Source organism: Eublepharis macularius, chromosome 7, assembly GCF_028583425.1.
Source record: "Eublepharis macularius isolate TG4126 chromosome 7, MPM_Emac_v1.0, whole genome shotgun sequence".
In the NCBI taxonomy this organism is placed as follows: Eukaryota; Metazoa; Chordata; class Lepidosauria; order Squamata; family Eublepharidae; genus Eublepharis; species Eublepharis macularius.
Genome location: NC_072796.1, coordinates 133,940,516 through 133,964,556, shown reverse-complemented (window position 1 = coordinate 133,964,556; position 24,041 = coordinate 133,940,516). Strand labels below are relative to the sequence as shown.

The window sequence follows — 24,041 nt, the reverse complement described above, 5'->3', positions numbered from 1 at the left end:
AGTTCCACCAGGCTGGGGCCAGGCCCGAGAAAGCCCTGGCTCTGGTTGAGGTCAGGTGGTCCTTCTTGGGGCCAGGAACCACCAATAGATGTTTCTCTCCCAATTGGAGCATCCTCTGGGGCGAGGTGGTCTCGCAGATACCCTGGCCCCAATCCGCATAGGGCTTTATAGGTTAATACCAAAACCTTGAACCTGATCCAGTACTCTGCTGGCAGCCAATGCAGGTGTTATATGCGCTCCAATTGGAGCTCCTACAATATCACATGCTGCTGCATTTTGAACCAGCTGCAGTTTCCGGGTCAGGCTCAAGATGCTCCTGGATTGGGATTGAATGGAGGGCAAAAAGCTTGAATTTTGAGTTTTATTATTGGCTTTGGGTTCTAACTGCTAGGTGAGAGACAGAGCTATCCTAAGCAGAGCTATTGTATCTCTGGTTAGGATAGTACTGAAAGTTTTCGTCATTATTGGAATTCAAAGTATGGGAAAAACTGAGTTTCTGGAATGACAATTGGACCAAGATGATCCAGAGGTAACGGAAAGATTGGGGGTTCCTGCTGGTTTATCGGCCTCAATTGATAGCTTTGCTCTCTTCTTTCTTGTTGTTGCAAACCACTCTGAGCATCTTGAAAAACAGCACAATATATATTGAATGAATACAATAATAGAACTCTGCCAGGAGCTCTGGGAGTCTTGTGGGTTACTCCCAAACGTATTGATTTACCCACCTGGATGGCCCAGGCTAGCCAATCTTGTCAGAAGCTAAGTAGAGTCAACCCTAGGTAGTAATTGAATGGGAGACCATCAAGGAAGAACAGGGTGGCTACAAAAAGGAGGCAGTGGCAAAACACCTCTGTTCATTTCTTGCCTTGAAAACCTTATGGGGTTGCCATAAGTTAGCTGTGACTTGAGGGCAAAACAAAAATCAACATTCAGTGTTTGCCTTTCATGAGGATCATAGAACGAGGCAGTAGATTTTTACCAGTTCTTTTGACTAAGACAGATGAGAAAAAGGCTTATAAGAGTGTATGATTTTTTTGCACTTTTTGGAATCTTTTCTAATGCATCCCCTCTGATGTTAATGTCACAGAGTGAGGGCCAAGCTACACATGACGAATGACACTTGAACGGCAAGTGGATTGAGTGGAGGGCAAGTGAACAGGGAGAAATACACTTGCCGTTCAAGTGTCATTCGTCATGTAGCTTGGCCCTGAGAAATCAGGGGTGAAATCCAACAGGAAGTCAGAGAAGAAAGATAGCCACATTCTTGCTGGTTATCATCTTCTGCAGACCACATAGTCTCTTCCTGGGACATAAAAGGCTCACACATCTTGTTGCTTGTTCATTACCCATCTGTATCTCTCTGCTCTTGAGTTCTTCTTGGAAAAAGATTCTTGAAGAGCACATTTACAGCTCTGGAGTTATCTCAGATAGTTGGAGATTGGAACCATCTCAGAAGAGGTAAGCTTTAAATATCTGGATCTTTGATAGCAGATTACACATGCATGTGGATTACACTTGAAGCTGTTTTATACTGAATCAGACCATTATTTCATCATGCTCAGTACTGTCTGCTCTACCTGGCAGCAACTCTCCAGGTATCAGAGGGGAGCATTTCAGTTTGGTGTAGTGGTTAAGAGCAGTGGGACTTTAATCTGGAGAACTGGGTTTGATTCCTCACTCCTCCACTTGAAGCCAGTTGGGTGACCTTGGGCTAGTCACAGCTCTCTCAGAGCTCTCTCATCCCCACCCACCTCACAGGGTGATTGTCGTGAGGATAATAATAATATACTTTGTAGATGGTTCTGAGTGGGTGTTAAGTTGTCCTGAAAGGTAAAGGTAGTGCAAGCACTGAGTCATTATTGACCCATGGGGGGACGTCGCCTCATGACATTTTCTTGGCAGAGTTTTTATGGGGTGGTTTGCCATTGCCTTCTCCAGTCATCTACACTTTACCCCCGGGAAACTGGGTACTCATTTTACCGACCTCGGAAGGATGGAAGGCTGAGTCAACCTTGAGCTGGCTACCTGAACCCCAGCTTCTACCGGGATCGAACTCAGGTCATGAGCAGAGCTTGGGCTGCAGTACTACAGCTTACCACTCTGTGCCACGGGGCTCTTTTTTTTAACCTGTCCTGAAAGATGGTATATTAATCAAATGTTGTTGTTGTTGTTGTTGTTAATATTATTATAAGTGTTCTACTTCTAATTATGAAAGAGTTAAATTGTTCTCTTTGTTTAGTCAGATAGTTAGCATAGGGAAGGACAGAAGACTCTAATCGGACACAAGACTGAAATCAGAAAGAAAATACAAGAGTAGAGAATGATTGAATAACCTACCCATGGAATTTCTACCCATTTTGAATAGGGGATCCTTTGTGTCCTTCCTTTTTTTGCACGGCCCCTATCTAATAACTGAGAGAGAATACACTAGTAGTGTCAGTGGACTATTGAAATCCTTACCTGTGGAATACCAGCCTTATTTTGAGCATCCTCTTTTGGCATCAGAGTCAACATAAGGAAAGAAGAGAAGACATCTATTTAATCTTAGAGAGACTGTAATGTATTTTTGTATGTGGCTGACATTATTGTTGGACGATCTTGTTAATTATTCATGGTTATTGGAGTCTTATATTTGTATTACTATTTATTAGAAGTATTTAAGTATTTATCAGAAGCACTAGTCACTTTTCACTGGAATACACTTTATATTTATTGACTGTGGTATCCTTGCATTGTTTTCCCTCCAGTTGTGGTTTGTCCACTGAGTTGTTTGGTAATATATTTACCTACCAACAAAGCCCATTGTGGGAAAAAATACAAGGGGTTCTAGAAAGAGAAGGGGGGCAGATGGGCATTGCCTCCTCCTCCGCACCTGATCCCAGCCAGGTGAAGGGGGAGAAGGCATTGCTACCTGCTCCCCTCTTGATTCTGGTAGGGTGAAGGTTGGGGGTGGGCATTGCCACCTGCTCCGCTCCTGATCCTGGCCAGGTGAAGATGGAGGAAGGATTGCCACCTGTTCTGCTCCTGATCCTGGCTGGTTGAAGGCAGGGGCTGGCATTGCCACCTGCTCTGCTCCTGATCCCAGCCATGTGAAGGTGGTGGGTGAGCATTGGCCCTTGCTCCACTCCTGAAACCAGCTGGAGGAAGGTGGAGAGCAAGCATTGCCACATGCTCTGCTCCTGATCCCAGCCGAGTGAAGGCGGGGGCGGCCGAGTGAAGAGGGGTGAACGTTGACACTTGCTCCACTTCTGATCCCAACTGTGTAAAAGTGGAAGGTGGACATTGCCACCTGCTCCACTCCTAATTCCAGCCGGGTGATCGTGGGGGGCAGGCATTGCCACTTGCTCTGCTCCTAATCCCGGCTGTGTGAAGGGGTGGAAATTGCTACTGCTCTGTGTCTGCTCCCGGTCGGGTGAAGGCCGGGGCAGGCATTGCCACTTGCTTTACTCCTGATTCTGGCTGGGTGAAAGCAGGGGGGCAGGCATTGCTACCTGCTTTGCTCCTGATCCCATCTAGTAACCAAAAAAAAAATAGCCCAGAGGTATAATGGATCTTAATGTAATCTTGTAAGTAAAAAGAAAAAGTAAAAAGAAGTAAGTAAAAGGGAAAAAAGAAGACAATATTAAAAAGAAGACAATATTGACAGTTATTTTGCTGCATTAGTTTATTATAATTTAATTTATAGTATATGTTATGTTGAATATGAGCCTTTGAGAAAGCATATGATCAAAATGGGATGAGACAAGCTGGCGGAACCCGTCGGGCTATACAGCTACAAGCTGATTTTCAGCAACAGCCACTAGAACATGTTGTCTTCAGATATTCCATCTCAGGATTCTATATCACCTGCAAGAGATACAAATGGAACAAATCAATAAGGACTATATTCCTTGGGAGTTATGATTATCTAACAGGTTTCTTTTGTGGCATCTCTATACTGATTGGATTTACATATATATATATATATATATATATATATATATATATATATATATATGATCAATTTATAGGAAACTTTTGTATGATATTTATCGTGATTTTAAACATATTTCTAGTTATTTATAAACATAGAACTTTGGCACTTAGCATTTTTCACAGATAAATAATATATAAACATATTTATTTATTCATGATTGTATAAATTTATTCCACCTCTGGTTTTTTTGTGACTAGATAGTTTTTGGATCCAGAGGAGCCCTTTCCCCCTTGTTTTTGCTCCTGATCCCGGCTGGGTGAAGGCAGAGAGTGGGAATTGCCACCTGTTCCACTCCTGATCCCGGCTGTGTGAAGGTGGGAGTGGAAATTGCTACCTGCTCCGTGCCTGCTCCCAGTCGAGTGAAGGCAGGGGGTACACGTTGCCACATGCTCCATGCCTGATACCAGCTGGATGAAGGTGGGGGGGCAGACATTGCCACCTGCTCCGCACCTGATCTTGGCTGGATGAAGACGGCAGGCGGGAATTGCCACCTGCTCTGCACTTGATCCCAGCCAGGTGAAGGCAGGCTGGGCCTTGCCACCTTCTCCACTCATGATGCCAGCTTTGTGAAGGTGGAGGGTGGGCATTGCCATCTGATCCCAGCCGAGTGAAGGCAGGGGGCAGGCATTGCCACCTGCTCCACTCTTGATCCAGGCCATGTGAAAGCGAGGGGTGGGCATTTGTCACCTGCTCTGCTCCTGATCCCAGCTTGGGTTTCCCACCGTGGCAGCACCCTCTGGAGGCTTGGAAAGGTAGGAAGTGAGTTGTCTTGAATATACTTACTCTATTAAATAGTAGGATGGTGACTTTATACCTACTGTCAAACAAAGAGTTCTGAAAAGCAAAACATTTATGGCTTAGAAGATGAAAACCTTTTCTACTGTCTTTCTATAGTTCGTTATGAATTATGCCTGGGGTGAGATCTCCTTGAGAATTCTATACCTACTGGATGTGATGGCAAAGTGTTCTGCCTTTAGAGTAGAAACTCTCCTATTTTGCTGAAATGTGGAACTGTAGCTCCTTTCAATGTAGTGTATAATCCCTGAGGATATCATCCTGATAGACAGAAAAATCTGAGGGGGGCAGAAAATCTGAAGTCATGTATACAAATTCATGTTTTCTGTGAAATGTCATTTGTACATATAACTGTGTAAGCACTTCTGTCCTGGAGATAGCTTGGTGATTACAGTATAAGATGTAAATTTTTGACCACCTGTTTGAAAAATTCACAAAATAATAATACAATAACAATACAATAACAATACAATAACAATACAATAACAATAACATTCAATTTATATACCGTCCTTCAACTTAACTCCCACTCAGAGCGGTTTACAAAGTATGTTATTATTATGCCCGCAACAATCAACTTTTGAGGTGGGTAGCGCTGAGAGAGCTCTAAGAGGACTGTGACTGATCCAAGGTCACCCAGCTAGCTTCAAGTGGAGAATCAATCCCGGTTCTCCAGATTAGAGTCCTGCCGCTCTTAACCACTACACCAAGATGGCAAGGATTGCCACTTCAACTTAGTCCAGCCATATCAATCTTTTTTGGAAATGATTCCATGCATGAGATGAACAATCCAAGGCAGAAACTATAGCTGCATTTTGATAATCTACTTGGAATAAGAAAATACTTCTCTTTTTTCTCTTACCAGGGCCGTTTCTTCTAACAAAAAGAGAGATTGTGTGCAATGACCAATTTCAGCAAGACATTCTGTTCTCCTTTGCAAGATGGACTACAATATTATGATATAAACTATCATACTTGGACATTGATTAATAATAGCTCCAGTGAAAGACCGAAGCAGTATTTTAATCCCGTCTGTATCATCTACATCTTCATGTTGTGCATTTGTATTTTTGGTCTTCTCGGGAATGGAAATGTCATCCGCCTTCTGGGTTTCCACATTAAAAGGAGCCCTTTCACTACATACATCCTCAACTTGGCTGTTGCTGACTTTGGGGTCCTTCTCTTTGGATGTCTGCGTTGGATTTTAATACTGATCCACAGTGACTTTTCCCTTCCGAATGAAATAGCTGCAATATCTACTTCATTCATGTATGTTACTAGCCAGCTTCTATTGACAGCCATCAGCATTGACAGGTGTGTGTCCATCCTCTTCCCGATTTGGTACCGATGCCACCGGACGACCCACTGGTCCACCATGGTGTGTGCCTTAATATGGGCTCTCACCTGCCTGCCTACAGCAAGTTCTGCAATTCTCTATGGTTTAAAGTGCTTTATAATTGGACAGGAATTTTTTTTTCTACCCGTTCATTGTGAGTTCATTTCTTTGCCTCCCTCTTGTCACTGTCTCCATTGCAATTCTGTGGTTTAAAGTATTTTGTAAATTACAACAGCCTCAGAAGGGAAGGCTTTTAACCATCATCTTATATAATCTCCTTTTTTTCCTAATCTTCGCATTCCCATTGAGTGCTATTCGCACAGTCAATTATTTTTCTAATTTTAAATATCACTTTATAGCACCCTTTTGCTGCTTATGTGCCTTTCTAAACAGCTGTGTCAACCCCATGATCTATTACATGGTTGGGAGAAAGAAGGGGGCTCAAAGAAGAGAGAACCTGAAGGTCATACTCCAAAGGGCTTTCAAGGAGGAGAAAGAGTATAGAGAGGAAAAAGGTACCACAGCTCAGACAGCTATTCCTTCAGAGTAGCCAAATGCTTCTTGCTTGCTTGAAGGACTTGAAGTTCTTCCAAAATTGGAACTGATCTCCAAACGAGAGAGATCATTTCCCATGTAGAAAATTACAACTTGGGGGGGATGCTCTCGATGGCATCACATCCCTGCTTAGCCCCCTTCCCTCTTCAATACATGCCAATCAAGGACTTATCCTGTAATTCATAGGGATCTCTCACACAAAGGCCATGATAAACCAACATTAAGATAATATCTTGATGTTAGACCATCTGCTTTGCATGCAATAGGTCCCAAGTTCAATCCTTGGCATCTCCATTTAAAGATCGGGTAGTAGGTGATAGGAAAGTGCTCAAAGTTGGAGACCTATGCCACAATGTGAGAGCAAGAGAGTGGCTACCAGTCTGTGTAGACAATAGTAACTTAATTAAACAAATGGTCTGATTCAATATAAACTGCCTTCATACATGTAGTCATGTGTCCTGTACAGTACAATAACCAAATCAAATTCTCAATCAGCAGAATAACTCCACCTGATATCCTATTAGCACCCGTCTTCAATAACCAATAACCAAAATACCCAAATTGTCAGTTGTCCCTTGGTTGAGCCTGTTTGGTATAGTGGTTTAGAGCACAGGACTCTAATCTGGAGACCCGGGTTTGATTCCCCACTCCTCCACTTGAAGCCAGCTAGGTGACCTTGAATCAGTCACAGCTCTATCAGCCCCACTCAACTCACAGGGTGTTTGTTGTTGTGGGGATAATAATAACATACTTTGCAAACTGCTCTGAGTGGGAGTTAAGTTGTTCTGAAGGGAAGTATCTAATATTATTATCATTATTGGAAAGGAACTCAGCAGTGGTTCAAGCAGACTGAACAAAGAGGGGGTGATTTTACAGACCACGAACTAAGTCTCTCTCTGCACAGCTAGAATAACATCAGGAAGAACTTCCTGACAGAGTAGTCCCTCAGTGGAACAGGCTCCCTCCTTCCTTGGGAGATATTTATGAAGAGACTAGATGGCCACCTGACAGCAATCCTGATTGTATGATTTGATATGAATGTATGCAGATCAGGAGATAGATTATACGAAGCCATGGACCAGTGCTAGGCTCTCGTGGCCCTTACTTACATGCTCAAGGTAATGCCAGTCACCACTTTGGAGTCAAGAAAGAGTTTTCTTCCAGACCATATTGGCTGTGTATTATGAAGGTATTTCCCCCTTCCTCTGGTCACAGAGCAGGAGTCATTGGGTGAAGTAAGGGGGGAGGTAGCTGTGGATTTGTTGCACTGTGCAGGGGATTGGACTAGATGTCCCTTGATGTCCTTTGCAGCTCTATGTTTCTAAGGTCCGTACTGACTATTCAAACTGGCTGCAGCTCTCCAGGATCTCAGGCAGAGGTTTTTCTCATGGCCTACCTTGTATTCCTTTTAACTAGATATACCAGGGATTAAACCTGGGACTCAGCAATCAGTTTCTATAAGCCACTAGGGCCGTTAAGAGAAATGTTCTTACGTCCGCTATACCCACTTTCCCCCTGAAATCCAATAATCTCTTTTCTTTCCTCTTTTTAGAAATTTGGAGTCAGTTTCTAAAAAATTCCATCAAAGCAGAAATTCAGAGAGAGGAGAAAGAAGATGTTCTGCAAAATTCTAGAATTTCACTCTGTAGATGCTCAGAGACAGTTAATGTCTTCCTAAACCTTCTTAACCTACTCCTAGGTGCAAAAAAGTAGCACACTTTATACACCATTCATTTTGTTAGTTTTAGCCTAGTTTTCCATGTTGGAATAGGCGACTCAGCCTGCCTTTGGACACTGGGGACCGCTGCATGTCTCTTTGAATGTAATGTATAAGTCTAGCAATCTGCCACTCTCTTGTCTAAGGTGGGAACGCCTACTGACTCCTCCTCTCTTGCCTCTATGCCTCTTGGGAGATTTCACACCTTCCCTCATGCTCTTCCAAGAGAAAAGATGTAAAGCCACCATGCTCCTCATGGAGCCCTTCTCTTTGTCCACAAACCTGCACCTACAACCTCGCTGTCTAGTTTCAGGCCGTGGTATTAGCCTAGAGAATGTAACTCTTTAGATAGGATCTTTCCCTTGTTATTACCAGAAGATATTGCTATGGAGAAATCTGCTACAATAAACTGTAGGTTCTATCTTTCTATGAATTTTGTCTGAGGATTAATTAATGCACGTTTGTAAGGGTTTAAACACTTCTGACTAAATTACTCTGCTATATGTTACTCTGCTAAATTACTAAACTAAATATATAAAATACCATAATCTCTAACATTCCAGCCAGTCAAGATCAACTTGAATCTAGATCCTATCTTCTACAATATTTACTACCCCTCCCAATTTAGTATCATCTGCAAATTTAATGTGCACCCTCTCTTTTCCTTATTCCAAGTCATTTACAAAGATGTTGAATAACACAAGGCCCCGGACAGAGACCTAAGGCGCTCCATTTGTCACTCCTCTCCAGGAGAATGAAAAACCATTTACAAGTACTCTTGGGGTGCAATCTATCAACTAGTTACAAATCCACCTAACAGTAGTAGGATCCAAGCTACATTTTGCCAATTTGTCAACAAGAATATCATGTCGAACTTTATCAAGAGCCTTACTGAAATTAAGATAAACTATGTCCGCAGCATTTCTCTAATCCACTGAAGTGGTAACTCTCTCCAAAAAGGAGCTAAGATTGGTCTGACATGACTTGTTCTTGAAGAACTCATGCTGGCCCTTAGTAACCACAACTATCTTTTCTAAATGCTCGGGGACTGACTGGTGATTTGTTGCTAAATCTTTTCAGGTATGGACCAACAATCTAAATCAGTATAAGGCAGCTTCATGTGTCCAAAAGAATTTCCCGAGGGGAAAACAAGACATATCTTTCTAACAGTAAGGCACAACTCCAAGAATTACCTACAAAACATGTATTGGGTGAGCCAGACTAGCAATGTTCCTGCAACAAGATGTACATGATGTACAAGTGATAAGAAGTTAGTCTGTTATTTTTTTTGGAAACCTCCACATTCATATAGTGTAAATTAAAAGGGTGGATTTCACTTCCTTATTATAGTGGCTGCTCTTCATCATATGTTGTATCAATATTTAAGGGTAGTGTGAACCAGGAAGCCCATAGCTGCCACCATGAGAGCAACGTGACCCTAACTCCAAAGGCAGCCAGTGAGTGATGCTGGCTACGTTTCTCCTCACCTACCCAGAAGACAGTGCAAACAAGCACTGAGCCTCATTCTCCTCACACAATATGCCACACAGACAACAAAGGTGTGGCTAGTGCTCCCTCCCAACTCATAGAATCACAGAATCAAATGACTGGATGGGACCTCCAGGGTCATCTAGTCCAACCCCTTGCACAATGCAGGAAATTCACAACTACCCCCCCCCCCACACACACACACACCCTGGTGACCCCTGCTCCATGCCCAGAAGATGGCAAAACACCATAAGGATCCCTAGCTGAACTGGCCTGGGGAAAATTGCCTCCTGACCCCCAAGTGGTGATCAGCCTTACCCTGGGCATGTAATAAGGGGCCATGAGAACTAAGCACTGATGTAATCCCTCCTGCAATTCTTCTCATGAGCAGCCTGGGTTTATAGAATCAATATTGTTGTCAGATGGCCATCTTGCCTTTGCTTAAAACCCTCCAAAGAAGGAGAGCCCACCACCTCCTGAGGAAGCCTGTTCCACTGAGGGACTGCTCTAACTGTCAGGAAGTTCTTCCTAATGTTTACCCCAAAACTCTTTTGCTTTAATTTTAACACGTTGTTTCCGGTCCAACCAGAGGGACCGTGCTAACTCACCCTACTGTAGAATGAATGATCATTGCGTGATGTCCCAGGGTGCTTTTCAGTTCATCCCCGCTATCCCTGCCATCCCGAGTTATGGCTTAGCCAGTCTGATAATCATGGCTATTTAGCTCACCTCCTTATAACAATATGAAGCAGGAGAAAACATATATATCCCCTGAAATCAGGAGATCGGGCCACTGCAAAGCATGGGAGTGCCCCTGGGGTGGCCTATTCCCTTGCGTTTCTCTCCCACTGGCCAGGTGAGTGGGGAGGAGGATGGGAGAAGGGATCCCTCATCCCCATTCTGTGCCCCCGCCATTCTTTTTTGCAGCTGCTTCCCACTGAGAGAGAGAAAGAGAGAAGCTGTCTGCTTTTTCCCAAGTAGGAACCTGAACAGGTTGCCAGCATTGAGGAGGTGGGTGAGGTGGGGCAGGCAAGGCAGTTCCCCAAATGAGAAGGGGGGGATACAACAAAACAAGAAAAAGTAAACTGCCCCCCCCCTTGCAGCACAAAGAGGGCCACATGGTTTGCAGCTTCAACACGTGGAAAATATAACTGTACTCTGTTTGGGGAGAGGGGGAATCCACTCTGTTACTTATGGAGAGGGAGCTTCACCTTCTCCTTTTTGGAGGTGGGGAATGATAGCACCAGCGATAGGTTGCCTTCCACAAGCCCAAATGCCTGCAAATTTCTTCCTTCAAATTTCCAGGAATTTCCCAAGCTTGAGTTCCCAACCACATTTGTGTATCTGCAATGTAATTATTGACACAGAGGCAGGAAGCATCTACAGTACAATGGAGAATTGGAGAATAATGGAGTTTGGAGTTGGTTGATAGATCCAGAGGAGTTAGCCGTGTTAGTCTGTAGTAGCAAAATCAAAAAGAGTCCAGTAGCACCTTTAAGACTAACCAATTTTATTATAGCATAAGCTTTCGAGAATCAAGTTCTCTTCATCAGATGCCTGATCAAAACATCAGGCATCTGATGAAGAGAACTTGATTCTCGAAAGCTTATGCTATAATAAAATTGGTTAGTCTTAAAGGTGCTACTGGACTCTTTTGGAGTTGGTTGAGGGCATCTTCTTTGTGGGGGTACTTAGAGGACAGTTTGGAGTAGGTCCCCTGAAAATTTGGTGAAATTCTGTCCAAAAATGACTCCCCCCCCACCCCCCGCAGGCCACCGGTAGCATCAAATTCAGTTTCCCATAAAAAACAACGGCTAAATTTCACTGAATTTGCTCTGCAAACAGAATAATGAATTCGCTATTTGGGGAATATTGATTTTTTTTCTCTAGTTCAATATTACTGAACCAAAGCAACTGATTTTTTTTTTCTAGTACACACCCCTTCAGCTAACATCTGGGATGGGGAGAAACCAATACGGCTGTTCTCAACACTCTTATAAATAAGTGCCATTGAGCATAGTAGGACTCAATAAATGTGCATAGAGTTTAGCTGTAAGTACTAAATTGTTTGCGCATTTCCTTGCAGTAGGCCTATTTGCATTCACATTGAATAAGCAGCATACACTGGGTTTTTCAGCAGAATTGACCAAATGTGAATGTTATTCTTTGCATTTAAACAACAACAACGAGGTGTCAGCCTGTTTAATTTGCACTCACATTCTAGGCATTAGTTGGTCAAGCCTTCTCCCACTGAACTGCTATCTCTCAGCACAGCTAGGCATGCTGCATAGACATGCACTCCTCGGGTCTCAGAGAAGATGAACTCTATTGGGAGATGAGGAAGGACTTCTTCAGAAGGGGATAGTTTCAGGTAGGTAGCCATGCTCATGTCCAGTAGCACCTTAATACAGTCTGATGAAGGGAGCTTTGATTCTCAACAGCTTATACCTTCAAAATCTTGTTGGTCTTTAAGGTGCCACTGGACTTGAATCTTGCTCTTCAAGAGAAGAGTAGCTTCACTTTGATGCTCTACACTAGAGATGGGCACAAAACGAACTATGGAACAAAATTCCGTATGGAACGGCCAGTTTGTAGTCAAAGAACCATGTGTTCCATGGGACCGCGTTTTTCCGAACCAAACAAACTTTTCTTACCGTTCCTTTGCTGCTTTGGACACTTTTAGCGCCAAATACTCCTCCACCCAGGCAATGGTGGCAGTCTTTAGCTTGCCCCCAATCTGAGGCCTCCAGGTTTGATTGGAAGCTGCCCCTGCCCACTAGAGAGCTCCCACTCTGGCCTATCCAGCCAGGAAAAGGGAGGGAGGGTTAGAATCTCCAAGGCAACTGAGGAGATGGGCCTTCAGCAGCCATGGTAACACCAATCTCTTCCTTCCAAAACCATGTTAGGCAGGTTTTTCTGCCAACCAGAGTGCTCCTGTGTTGTTCAATCTCTTGGCTTTTTCCATAAATAGGGGAAGCCGTGTGATTCCTGGTTTCAGTTTCTCTAGAGTGGGAGAGGGATGAGAGCTTGGTGGCTGGCTGTGGTGTTGGGATTGGAACTGGAACTTGGATCTTTGGCCTGCATTTCTGGCTGCTGGAAAAGGACATGAAAAGCCTTTTTTCTTTTCTCTTGCTTTCTTGTTTTACTTACTCACTGGGGACTGGGGGGGGGGTTTGGAAAAAGGGTGCTTTTTTCTCTGAGCATGAAGGGGGCTGTCCTGCCACCCCAAACCCTGTACCTCGAACTGGTTCAGAAATTGGGTGAGTTTGTTAAGTTCGTGTTCCGTGTTCCATGGAAATTAACAAACCACAGAGCATTTTCTGTTTTTTTGTTCTGTGGCCATCTCTACTCTACACCCAAATCAGTGAGGAAGCTTCATTGTTAACTCTGCATATCATCCCAGCCACAGTGGCCAAATAAAATTTCTTGAGGCACCTTACAGAATAGCCAATTCACAGGGGCACCATAACATTCAAAGGGGCTGCTGGCTAGTAATAACTTATTTTTACCGTCTGCTGAACTCATGAATGGTGTCTATTTGGATATATTTTCAAATCATTTTGCAGAACAACAGGCCAAAACAAAGTGTGATGGATTTTGGAGGGAGGCCCTTTTGTTTTTGTTTGTTTGTTCGTTTGTTCATTCGTTCGTTCGTTTGTTCGTTCGATCAATTGATTTTTAGCCCTCCCTCCCTGTGAGTGGGCTCAGGGCAGGGTACAATAATATAATTAGTACAAATATAAAACATTTAAATACATTTAAAACAAAAGACGACAATACATATACAATCAAAGTCTCAGCTGGTGGCCCCCTCCATTCTCCCCAGTCACAATATAAACAAAAACAAAAAGGAGGAGTGAGGTGCAGTTGATATCATTTCAGTGATTTCATATGTAAGGGGGAAGATGCCTTCCTGGCAGGAGACCGGTAGGAAGGCTTCCAAGCAACCTAAGACAGGCCTCAACCATATGCCTGGTGGAACATCTCTGTCTGACAGGCCTGCCGAAAGGATATAAGATCTTGGTGGGCCCAGATAACAACAACTACTACAACATTCAATTTAGATACCACCCTTCAGGAAAATTTAATGCCCACTCTGAGTGATTTACAAAGTATGTTATTATTACCCCACAACAAAAAATCCTGTGAGATGGGTGGTACTGAATGAGCTCTGAGAGAGCTGTGTCACTCCACTGGCTTCAAGTGGAGGAGTGGGGAATCAAACCCAGTTCTCCAGATTAGAGTCCTGCATTCTTAACCACTTCACCAAACTGGCTCTCAACAGAGAGTTCCACCAGGTTTCTTGTTAAAACTTCATGAAATGAATTACTTTTGCTAATGGCTGCACGCAGTGATGATGAGGGATTACTAAAATGTGGGTTGCAGTAACTCCATCCCTCCAATACAACACATAGCCTTCTATCACGGCAGCACTCCTCTTCAAAGGCAACGAGAGACCATCTCCATACATTCTCATGATAGAATCTGTATTAATAAACCTAACAGAAGCCAAAAGACGCTAACACTTTTTTTTACACAGTCGTTCAAATGAATGCGAGCTCATCTAAGAACACTTCGGGTCCTCGTGAAGGTATCACATCTGGGTTTGAAGCGTTGACACCGTTTCTTTCTCCTGATGTTCTTCCTCCCCGAAAATCCTCTGAAGGATGACCTTCATGCTTTTATTAGACTGACAATTCCTTTGCCTCCCAACGAGAAAATAAATTATTGGGTTAATGCTGCTATTTAGACAAGCAAAGAGGAATCCACAATATTCTACATATGAAGGATAGCCGCAAAGGTCATGAACGATGTAAAGGACATTCAGCGGTAAAGCAAAAAGGAGAAAGAAAAGGAGAGAAAGAAGGAGGACCATCAATACTTTTCTGTGCAAATGCTGTTGCGACGTAACACAGACCTTGACGAATAGGATCAGAGAGGAGATAATCATGAGTGGAGGGCAAAGCACGGCATTCACCATCAACTGATAGTGCACTCGAAAATTGGAGCGAATTATCTCAGTGCAGTTAAAAATACACAAAACTGCAGTGATCAGCAAGGAGAGGAACCACATTAGAGCACAGACAAGGGTAGGCGAACTCCGCCGTCGGTGGAATCGATACCAAACTGGGAAGAGCAGAGCCACACACCGGTCCATACTGATGGCTGTCAGTAGAAACTGACTAGTGCTGTAGGTGAACTGGAAAAGCTCAGTAGAGATGCAATAAAGAACAGTCTTTGAAAAAAAGTTTTCTGTGATAAATAAAGGTATAATAGATAGAAAGGACAGCAGGACTCCGAAGTCACTGACAGCCAAGTTTAGGATGTAGGTGGTGAAAGGATTTTTCTTCATGCCGAAGCCAAGAAGCCAAATGACGATTGCATTCCCCACTAGTCCAAAAATGCAGACCACCGCTGTGAAGATAGAGAAGACTCTAATTTCTAAATTTTCATGGAAGAAACTTCTCTGGCTCTGTGCAAAGGTATTATTGAGCGAGCCCATGATGCTTGGTTTCCGCTTTCCTAGTTCTTGCCTTCGATTGGTTAGGTTTGCCTGCTTGGAGAAAAGAGAAAGTGAGTCATCCATTTCCTGCTATTGAGGAAGAAATTCATTAAGAGAAAACCCAGACAAAAGTAAATTACCCTGGGTTTGAGTTTAACAAGGAAGAAGTGAAATTGGAAGAAGGGTTTCTGTACCTCACCGCCAGGGCTCATTTAGAGGGGTAACACACAGGAACGCAGTTCTGGCAGGTCCCTAAAGAGGTCACATGTCAGGTGGCCCCACCCACCTGACTCTCGGCCATTTGGGGCCCGTTTTGGCCTGGATTGGGGCTGAAACATCCTGGATCTGGCCTCTGATGGGTGGTGGATCACTCTCCCACTCATCAGCGGCCTGATCCTGACCATTTTAGGCCCCTTTTCAACCATTTTCGGCCCCCTTTTGCCATTTTGGGCTCAATTTCGGCCCTGAATGGCCAGGATTGGGTCCAAAACAGCCAGGATAGGTGATGTCAGGGGGTGTGGCATATGCTAATGAGTTATGCTAATGAATTCCTCCAGCTCCTTTTCTATGAAATGACCCCTGCTCACCCCCAATTCATCTTCAGTGTCTAGACAGGATCACTTGATGATAAATATTAACTTTTTGTCTCCCAAGAACATGTACCTAAACCTAACATTTGAAACCAGTAAAAATGGATGTGTGCAATTATTGAACTGTGTCCATTCTTCCCTTTTGGTGCTTGGTTATTAAGTGCGTTGTGGAAGAACAACTGCAGGAATTTTTGAATGAAACTTCTGCCCTTGACCCATTTCAGTCTTGCTTTAGGCTGGGATTTGGGTCTGAAGCAACTCTGCTTGCTTTTGTTGATAGTATTGGCTTACATTTAGATAATTATTGATATTATTGGATCCTTCAGCAGCAACCATAATATTTTGATGAATTGGCTACTATCAATGTTTGAGACAAAAAGAGGAGGCCACTGTTTTTTTTATTCTTTTCTTGTTGGTGGGAACAAAGAGTTACTATAGCAGAACAGAGACAGCTTGGTGGGAACTGAGGTGTTGGTCACCCCAAGCAGGGCTTTTTTTCAGCCGGAACGTGGTAGAACAGAGGTCCAGAACCTCTTAAAAATGATCACATGGCTGGTGGCCCCGTCTCCTGATCTTCAGACAGAGGGGAGTTTAGATTGTCCTCCGCAACCATTTTCTCCAACCCACTGAATTCCACCACCTCTTTTCCCAGAAAAAAAGCCCTGACCCCAAGCATCCATTTATTTCCCTTAATGTCCTTTAATCTCAATATAAGACTTTAGGCCAAAAACATTGGGAGATTTGGAGTGGATTGTCACCAATATGCCAATGACACTGACTCAGCTTTATATCTTGTTGTCCAAGCCTCTGGAGGCAGTTGTGAAGATCTTCAGCTGGTGTCTTGAGACTGTGGTTAAGTGACTGAGGGTAAACAAAGTGAAGCTTAATCCAGATAAGATACAGGTGATGCTTGCTGGGAAGGCAAAATGTTTGGCTGGTGTTGAGCTACCCAACTTACCCATTGGAATTTGGTGTCTTTCTTGTACAAATAATAGAGAGATGGTTTTTATTTTTATTTTTTCACCACTTTCTAAATTCATGCAGTGATTCCCCCCCCCCTGAAATGTACGCTCCTTTCAGGGCTAATTAGCATCAATACAATTGCATTTTGCATCCTACACTTATTCTACATATAATGGATGCATGAATAAATATCTCTTTAAAAGCATAAATGTATACACACAATACGGACAAATTCATGAACAAGCAGTGAAAAGCAGGATCAGTAATATAAACTAATATGAAAAGTAAAGGAGTGAGGAACATTCACTCATATATATAATTGACATTTTGGAAAACGAAACAGTAGCAAACAAAAAAGATTCTGTCAGTGAAGACAGAACCAATAGTAGCACCATCACAATGTCACCCTTATCTGGCTGAATTTCATTCATCCAATGTTTTATTTATATAATATTTTTATACTTACACTCTCGAAGAAAACATAGCATTTTAAAATATTTTTAAAAATTATATAAACACCCAAAACAGTGTTCACTGTTAAGTCCATGGGAATCTTTTAATGAATTATTTTTATTAATAGAAAAATATTTGGAAATATTTGTGCTTTTGTCAGTATTTTAAACATAACTGTATAAGCAATTATGTTTATTTAACCAAATTTGGACACTCCTATTCAAAATAATAAGCATTAGTTATTAATTATATTTTATCCCGTGCAATTGACTCAATAACTTTATTTATATATTTGTTTGTTTGTTTGTCTACTTTATTTGTACCCCACCTTTCTTCCCAAACAGGCACTCAAAGCGACTCACATCATTCCCTTCTCCTCTATTTTATCCTCACAACATCCCTGTGAGGTAGGTTAATCTGAGAGGGTGTCACTAGCCCAAAGTCACTCAGTGAGAGCCAAGCTACAAGTGATGAAGGACACAGGTTGGACACTTGTCAGCTTCCCTCAAGTTTTGATGGGAAATGTGGGTGTTGTGGTCTTACAGCTTGGCTCTCCATTTAATTAAAGTTTACAGAACCCCTCCCACCCACACACACACACAGTGGAGGGGAAGGGGGGCACCCAGTGAGAGATGCCTGCACTCCCCTCCCGACCGCATGTTCTCCCTCCCACAGACTGCTGCTCTGTAAACTTCAATTAAATGGAGAGCCAAGCTGCAAGACCAGGACACCTACATTTCCCATCAAAACTTGAGGGAAGCTGACAAGTGTCCAACCCGTGTCAGGCGTCACTTGTAGCTTGGCTCTGAGTTCCTATGGCATAGTAGAGATTTGAACATGGGTCTGCCATTTCCTAGTCCGACACTCTTAATTACTCTGCCACACTGGCTTACAAATAAAGTTTTAAACCCTCACGCAAAGGAAAAAATCCAAAAACCAGATGAGCACAGAGATCATTCGCAAACCAACTTGCAACCTCTGTTTTGAGAAAGGATGGGTGAGGATGAATCAGTCAAAAAGAGTGGAAAGGGAGAGCCAGGGATGGCAAAGAATGAAAAGAAACAGAAGACAAATGGGAACAACAAACACACTTAGAAATGGTAAAGCTACACTGTAGTTAGAATGTTGACTAAGGAATGAAGTCAAAGAGTTTATAGGAAATGTTTTTAACTGTGAGGAACAGGGCAAACTAAAGGACAAAAAAGATGGAACTTCCAGGAGAAGAACTCAGCATAAAGAGGAGATCTCATGTCGAGAACAGCCTACCTTCTTCCAGCACCGAGCCTTTAATCACAACTGGATGCTGAGACACTTGAGAAGTCCCCTTTCAAAATTTCTGGATTTAAGTAATTTTCTCTTCTCTGGATTAAAGAAAAAATTCTCGACCAGCATTGATTACCCAATCCTGGAGTGACGCTTTATCTTGGTTCAACAAGGTGGCACACTGATTCTACAACATGATGCACTGCCCACAAATCCATAAAGGGACATCCATTAGAAATTGGCAAGTCCTGTTACTCTCCCCAGCTGCTTCTGAAAGCTCGTAAGTGTGGAGGAAATTATTGGAGGAAGTGCAGAGGAAGCAGATGTGACATCTCACAAACGTGTAATTTAAACTTGAATACAATGAAACAGCGCCTTGCACTGTCATGTAGCTTGGAAAGAATTCTTAGGAATTAGATTTTGCTTTGCACATTCTATGAAGCACACTTTGCATCATATTTCTCAATCATACATCCTCACATTTTCCACAGTAATAAAACTGAATAGTACGGGTGTCAGTCCTAAGTTAAAAAAAAAAAAACAATAGAGTTCCTGGTGTATCCTAGAGCTTCTTGCTGTGAGGTTATGTTGCTTCTGGTTATGCAGCATTACAGGACACCAGTTTGCCTCCCCCCCCTTCATAGAGTGCTGATGGGGAATGGGGAGCACCAGCAGGGGGTCCCCTGCGGGCAATGGGCAAACAGCAAGCCAGTTTGGTGTGGTGGATAAGAGTGCAGGAATTGTGCGGGACTCTAATCTGGAGAGCTGGGTTTGATTCCCCACTCCTCCACTTGAAGCCAGCTGGGTGACCTTGGGCTGGTAACAGTTCTCTGGAGCTCTTTCAGCCCTACCCACCTCACAGGGTGTTTGTAAACCGCTCTGAGTGGGCATTAAGTTGTCCTGAAAGGCAGTATATAAATTGAATATTATTATTATTAATGAATAGATCTAGGCCCTGATTATATGAAATGTATACATGTACTTGAGAAAAACATATTGAACTACAGCTCCTACAGAGCTATGCAAAAACTTTCAAATTGTTGCCCTGCCCAAAAGAGTGGCAGCTATTAATATTGATTAGACATCTATCATCAAATATCCAATACTGATTAGACATATATCATAGAATCATAGAGTTGGAAGGGGCTATACAGACCATCTAGTCCAACCCCCTGCCCAGTGCAGGATCAGCCTAAAGCATCCCTGACCAGTATTCATCCACCCTCTTCTTGAAAACTGCCAGTGAGGGGGAGCTCACCACCTCCCTAGGCAGCTGATTCCACTTTTGAACTACTCTGACCAAGAAAAAGTTTTTCCTAATATCCAGCCGGTACCTTTGTGCATGTAATTTAAGCCCATTGCCCTCTGCTGCCAACTGGAACTGCTCCTTGCCCTCCTCCAAATGACAGCCTTTCAAATATTTAAAGAGAGCAATCATGTCCCCCCTCAACCTCCTCTTCTCCAAACTAAACATTCCCAAGGCCCTCAGCCTTTCCTCGTAGGGCTCAGTCTCCAGACCCCTGATCATCCTCGTTGCTCTCCTCTGCACCCTCTCGATTTTGCCCACATCCTTTTTGAAGTGAGGCCTCCAGAACTGCACACAATACTCCAGGTGTGGCCTGACCAAGGCAGTATAGAGAGGGGCTATGACCTCCTGCGATTTCGACGCTATGGCCCCTTTGATACAACCCAAGATTGAATTAGCCTTTTTTGCCACCACATCACACTGACTGCTCATACAGTCCACTCTTACCCCAAGATCCCTTTCACATATATCATAACATAGACAGTCTCCTGTTTAGTTGGGGAAAATTAGCTTAAAGAAGACAAAGGCAGACTATTTATGATACTGCATCCTGCAACGTACACTAAGTGAAAAAGGTTTCTATTCCCCCACCCCTGCCCTGTATGACAATTCATGGAGAACATGACCGCTATAACTGTCTTTGGAGTCCCTGCTTTGCGTGTCTCTGCCTTCTGCGGCAGGCATTGACCCAGGAAAGGGCCTTTTCAGTCGTTGCACCAAAACTCTGGAAGTCTCTCCCCAGGGAGACTCTTCTGTACCCTTCTGTTGCATATTGATTAAGTGGTTGGGCTGAGAATCAGCACTCTGCTGGTTAGAATCCCACTGCTGCCATGAACTCAGCTGGTGCCTTGGGTAAGTCACTCCTCTCAGTCCAGCTCCCCAGCTGTATAGTGGGGGTAATAATAACACTAACTTTGTTCACTAGTCTGAGTGGGCACTAATCTTTCTAGAAGAGTGGTATTTAAGTGCAGTCGTCATCTTCTTCTTCTTCTTCTTCTTCTTCTTCTTCTTCTTCTGCCAGTGGGTGAAGATTTGGCATTCCTTTAGTGATTCTCTTCTTCCTGCCCAGTACTTTAATTGTTGTTTTCTATGTGTATTTACTCTCTGGTTTTAATTGTTTTAATGATTTCTTTTGTCTTAATAGTTTTAAAATGTGGTTTATTATGTATGTTTTTGATTTGTTAGTTTCCTTGGGTGCCCTAATCAGCACAGAAAGACGAGGTATAAATTTTGTAAATAAATAAATGAAATAAGCAATCCTGCCTGGCCCTTAAAACTTCAGCTACTCCTACAATGATCTCAATGAGAGGAAATGCATGCCATCAGGACACAATAAATTTCTGCAAAGGAAAGGCACCTCCTCTTTTTAAGCCTGCTCAATCTAGCTGTCCCATAGGCTAGGCAGTAGCCCAACCAGCCAACTGCCTCTCATTTCACATTTAAAAGTACAAGGGCTGGCACAAATGCATCCCATACTCAGAGCCCTGAACTGTAATTATTTTGGAGTCATTCCACTGAAGAATTGACATCAAGTTTCTTGTTTGGTTGTGCTGTTGAAAGTTAAGAGTGAAATGATTGACACACCCATGCAGAGAGTGATCTTCTGCTGAATATGTATTTCCTGAGAAGCATAAAAAGCTGACACATCTTGCCGCTGATACTTTGCATCAGTTTTATCTCAGCCTGTATGCAGCTCATTCGTGGAGTTGTACTTTGGGTAGCACCCCTAAGTTGAACATTTATGCCTGTGGAATCATCTTGGACTGTTGAGTTTGAAGCCATCACAGAAAAGGTACTTTTCAGATCTTTCAATAGTGTGTGCTGGACCAGACATGTATCATGATGCGAACTAATGATAACTCAAATTATAGCTCTAAGGGTATCTCTTCTATGACTATTTAAAATGTCACTTTCCCCTTCTCTATCTCATCTCTAGTCCTGGAGGTTTGGGAAATGAAACTATCATCTAGCTTCTACATTCTTCTACCATGTGCTTGCATTCATATTTCTATTCTACAGTTTAAAACTATTTCCAAAGTCCACATTCCTTTATGGTTTAGTAGACATCACTAGTCAATTTCTACTGACAGACAGTAGCATTGACAGGTATCGGTCAATCTTCGACCTTATTTGACATGGATGGCACAGGCTGTCTTACTGGTTCGCTTCTATGTGTGATTTCATATCTGTACTCTCCGTTCTATTCTGCAGAATTCAGTTAATTTGACTTTTTACTTTATGCTTTAGCTCTTACTTGGCAAGCTTTATCATGATCAGATTCTATTTTGATTCAAATACTCTAGAAAAGCATGTTTGAATTCTGGTGTTATTACTAGAGTTTCACAAGCCAGGAAGGAGAGAGTGAGAGAGAGATCTGCCACCTTTCCAGCCAAAAATATGATCCCCAAGATCATAGCCGGCTCAAGGTTGACTCAGCCTTCCATCCTTACGAGGTCGGTAAAATGAGTACCCAGTTTCCTGGAGGTAAACTGTAGATGACTGGGGAAGGCAATGGCAAACTACCCTGTAAAAAGTCTGCTAAGAAAATGTGGTGTGACATCCCCCCATGGGTCAGTAATGGCTCGTGGCTTGCACAGGGGACTACCTTTACCTTTTACCTACCCCTAGGCTGGCTAAGACTACACAGGTATTTAGTAATCACTCATTTCCAGCATGTTCACACTGAAAACTAAAGTCAAGCTCCACAAGAAGTCTTGGCAATTAACTAATGTATTTGAAGAAGTGAGCTGTAACTCATGAAAGCTCCTACCCTACCACAAATTTTGTTGGTTTTGTAAGTGCTATTGGACTCTTGCTCTTTTCTACTGCAACAGACTGACATGGCTAACCATCTTGAATGGACTCAAGTTACTGAGAAGAGGTTTGCTTTCCTAGAACAACCTCTGATGACATCCATCATGTGCTATTATTACACTCTGAAAGTAATCTGAAGAAATGATGTGGTGGAGATTGACTTAACATTTACCATTTAATTCCATGAAATAAAGAAAATGACTCATGAATATGGCACAGCAAATGGAGGGGGAGCCGTAGCTCAGTAACAGAATTGAATAGCAGGCGACAGTCCTCATCAAATTGTAGAAGATGTGACATTTCTCCACTAGTTACAAAGGATAAGATGTGCCTTGGTAGACCAATGGTATGAATCCACTTAGAGCTGAATATGCCATGTATGGATCCAGTGACGAATATTCTTGTTTCGGAAATCACTTCTTGGCCTTTTGGCAAAGATCAAGTGTGGTGCAGTGCGGAATGGTATGAATCAGCAGAAGACAGCTCTATTGGTTCCGTGTTAGCAAATGTGCTTCTTTTCTCAATGTTATCAGGGCAAGGTTGTATAGACGAAATTCATTTCTAAAATATTTCACGACTGAACTGGTTCACATAATTTGACCTTTAATTTACCATAAATGTGTTCAAGACCTGGTATTTCTTTTTAAATTTTTATTTCAATTAATAAACTCAAAAAACATAAGACCTAGACTACAATCATACCATCATCTAAATCATACCTTTACAGTCCTCCACTACTGCAGTCAGGGGGCATTTCGTAGAAAAAGAGCTGCAGGAGCTCATTAGCATAACTCATTAGCCTATGCCACACCCCTTGACATTGCTGGACGTGTGTCATTAGCATAACTGGTTTGTATATGCCACACTCCCCAACATCACCTATCCTGGCTGTTTTGGGCCCAATCCTGGCCATTCAGGGCCAAAATTGGGCCCAAAATGGCAAAAGGGGGCTGAAAATGGCCAAAAAGGGTCCCAAAATGGTCAGGATTGGGCCACTGCTGAATGGGAGAGTGATCCACCACCCATCAGAGGCCTGATCTGGGCCATTTCGGGACCAATCATGGCTGTTTTAGCCCCAATCCTGGCCATTTCTGCCCCAATCCAGGCCACAATGGGCCCAAAATGGCCGAAAATCAGGTGGGCAGGGCCACCTGACATATGACCTCTTTGGAGAACTACCGGATCTGCGTTCCTGTGCATTCCCCCTCAAAATGAGCCCTGACTGCAGTCATTCAAGGCCTGGTATTAGATACATCTAACTGGTGGTGACACATTATCAAAT

The 24,041-nt window shown here is 42.9% G+C and overlaps 2 protein-coding genes across 2 annotated transcripts; one reads left to right on the top strand and one right to left on the bottom strand.

The window, feature by feature from the left end:
• The first annotated feature begins 6,038 nt into the window (after nt 1-6,038).
• Nucleotides 6,039-6,657, top strand: LOC129333988 (proto-oncogene Mas-like). The gene is made up of 2 exons (XM_054985911.1): nt 6,039-6,192; nt 6,467-6,657. The coding sequence occupies exons 1-2, from the start codon at nt 6,039-6,041 to the stop codon at nt 6,655-6,657; spliced, it is 345 nt and encodes a 114-aa protein (XP_054841886.1).
• A 7,804-nt stretch (nt 6,658-14,461) lies between these two features.
• On the bottom strand, nt 14,462-15,454 carry LOC129333987 (mas-related G-protein coupled receptor member H-like). Its single transcript, XM_054985910.1, has one exon. It carries the CDS (start codon nt 15,452-15,454, stop codon nt 14,462-14,464), a length of 993 nt encoding a protein of 330 aa, XP_054841885.1.
• Between the last annotated feature and the right edge of the window lie 8,587 nt (nt 15,455-24,041).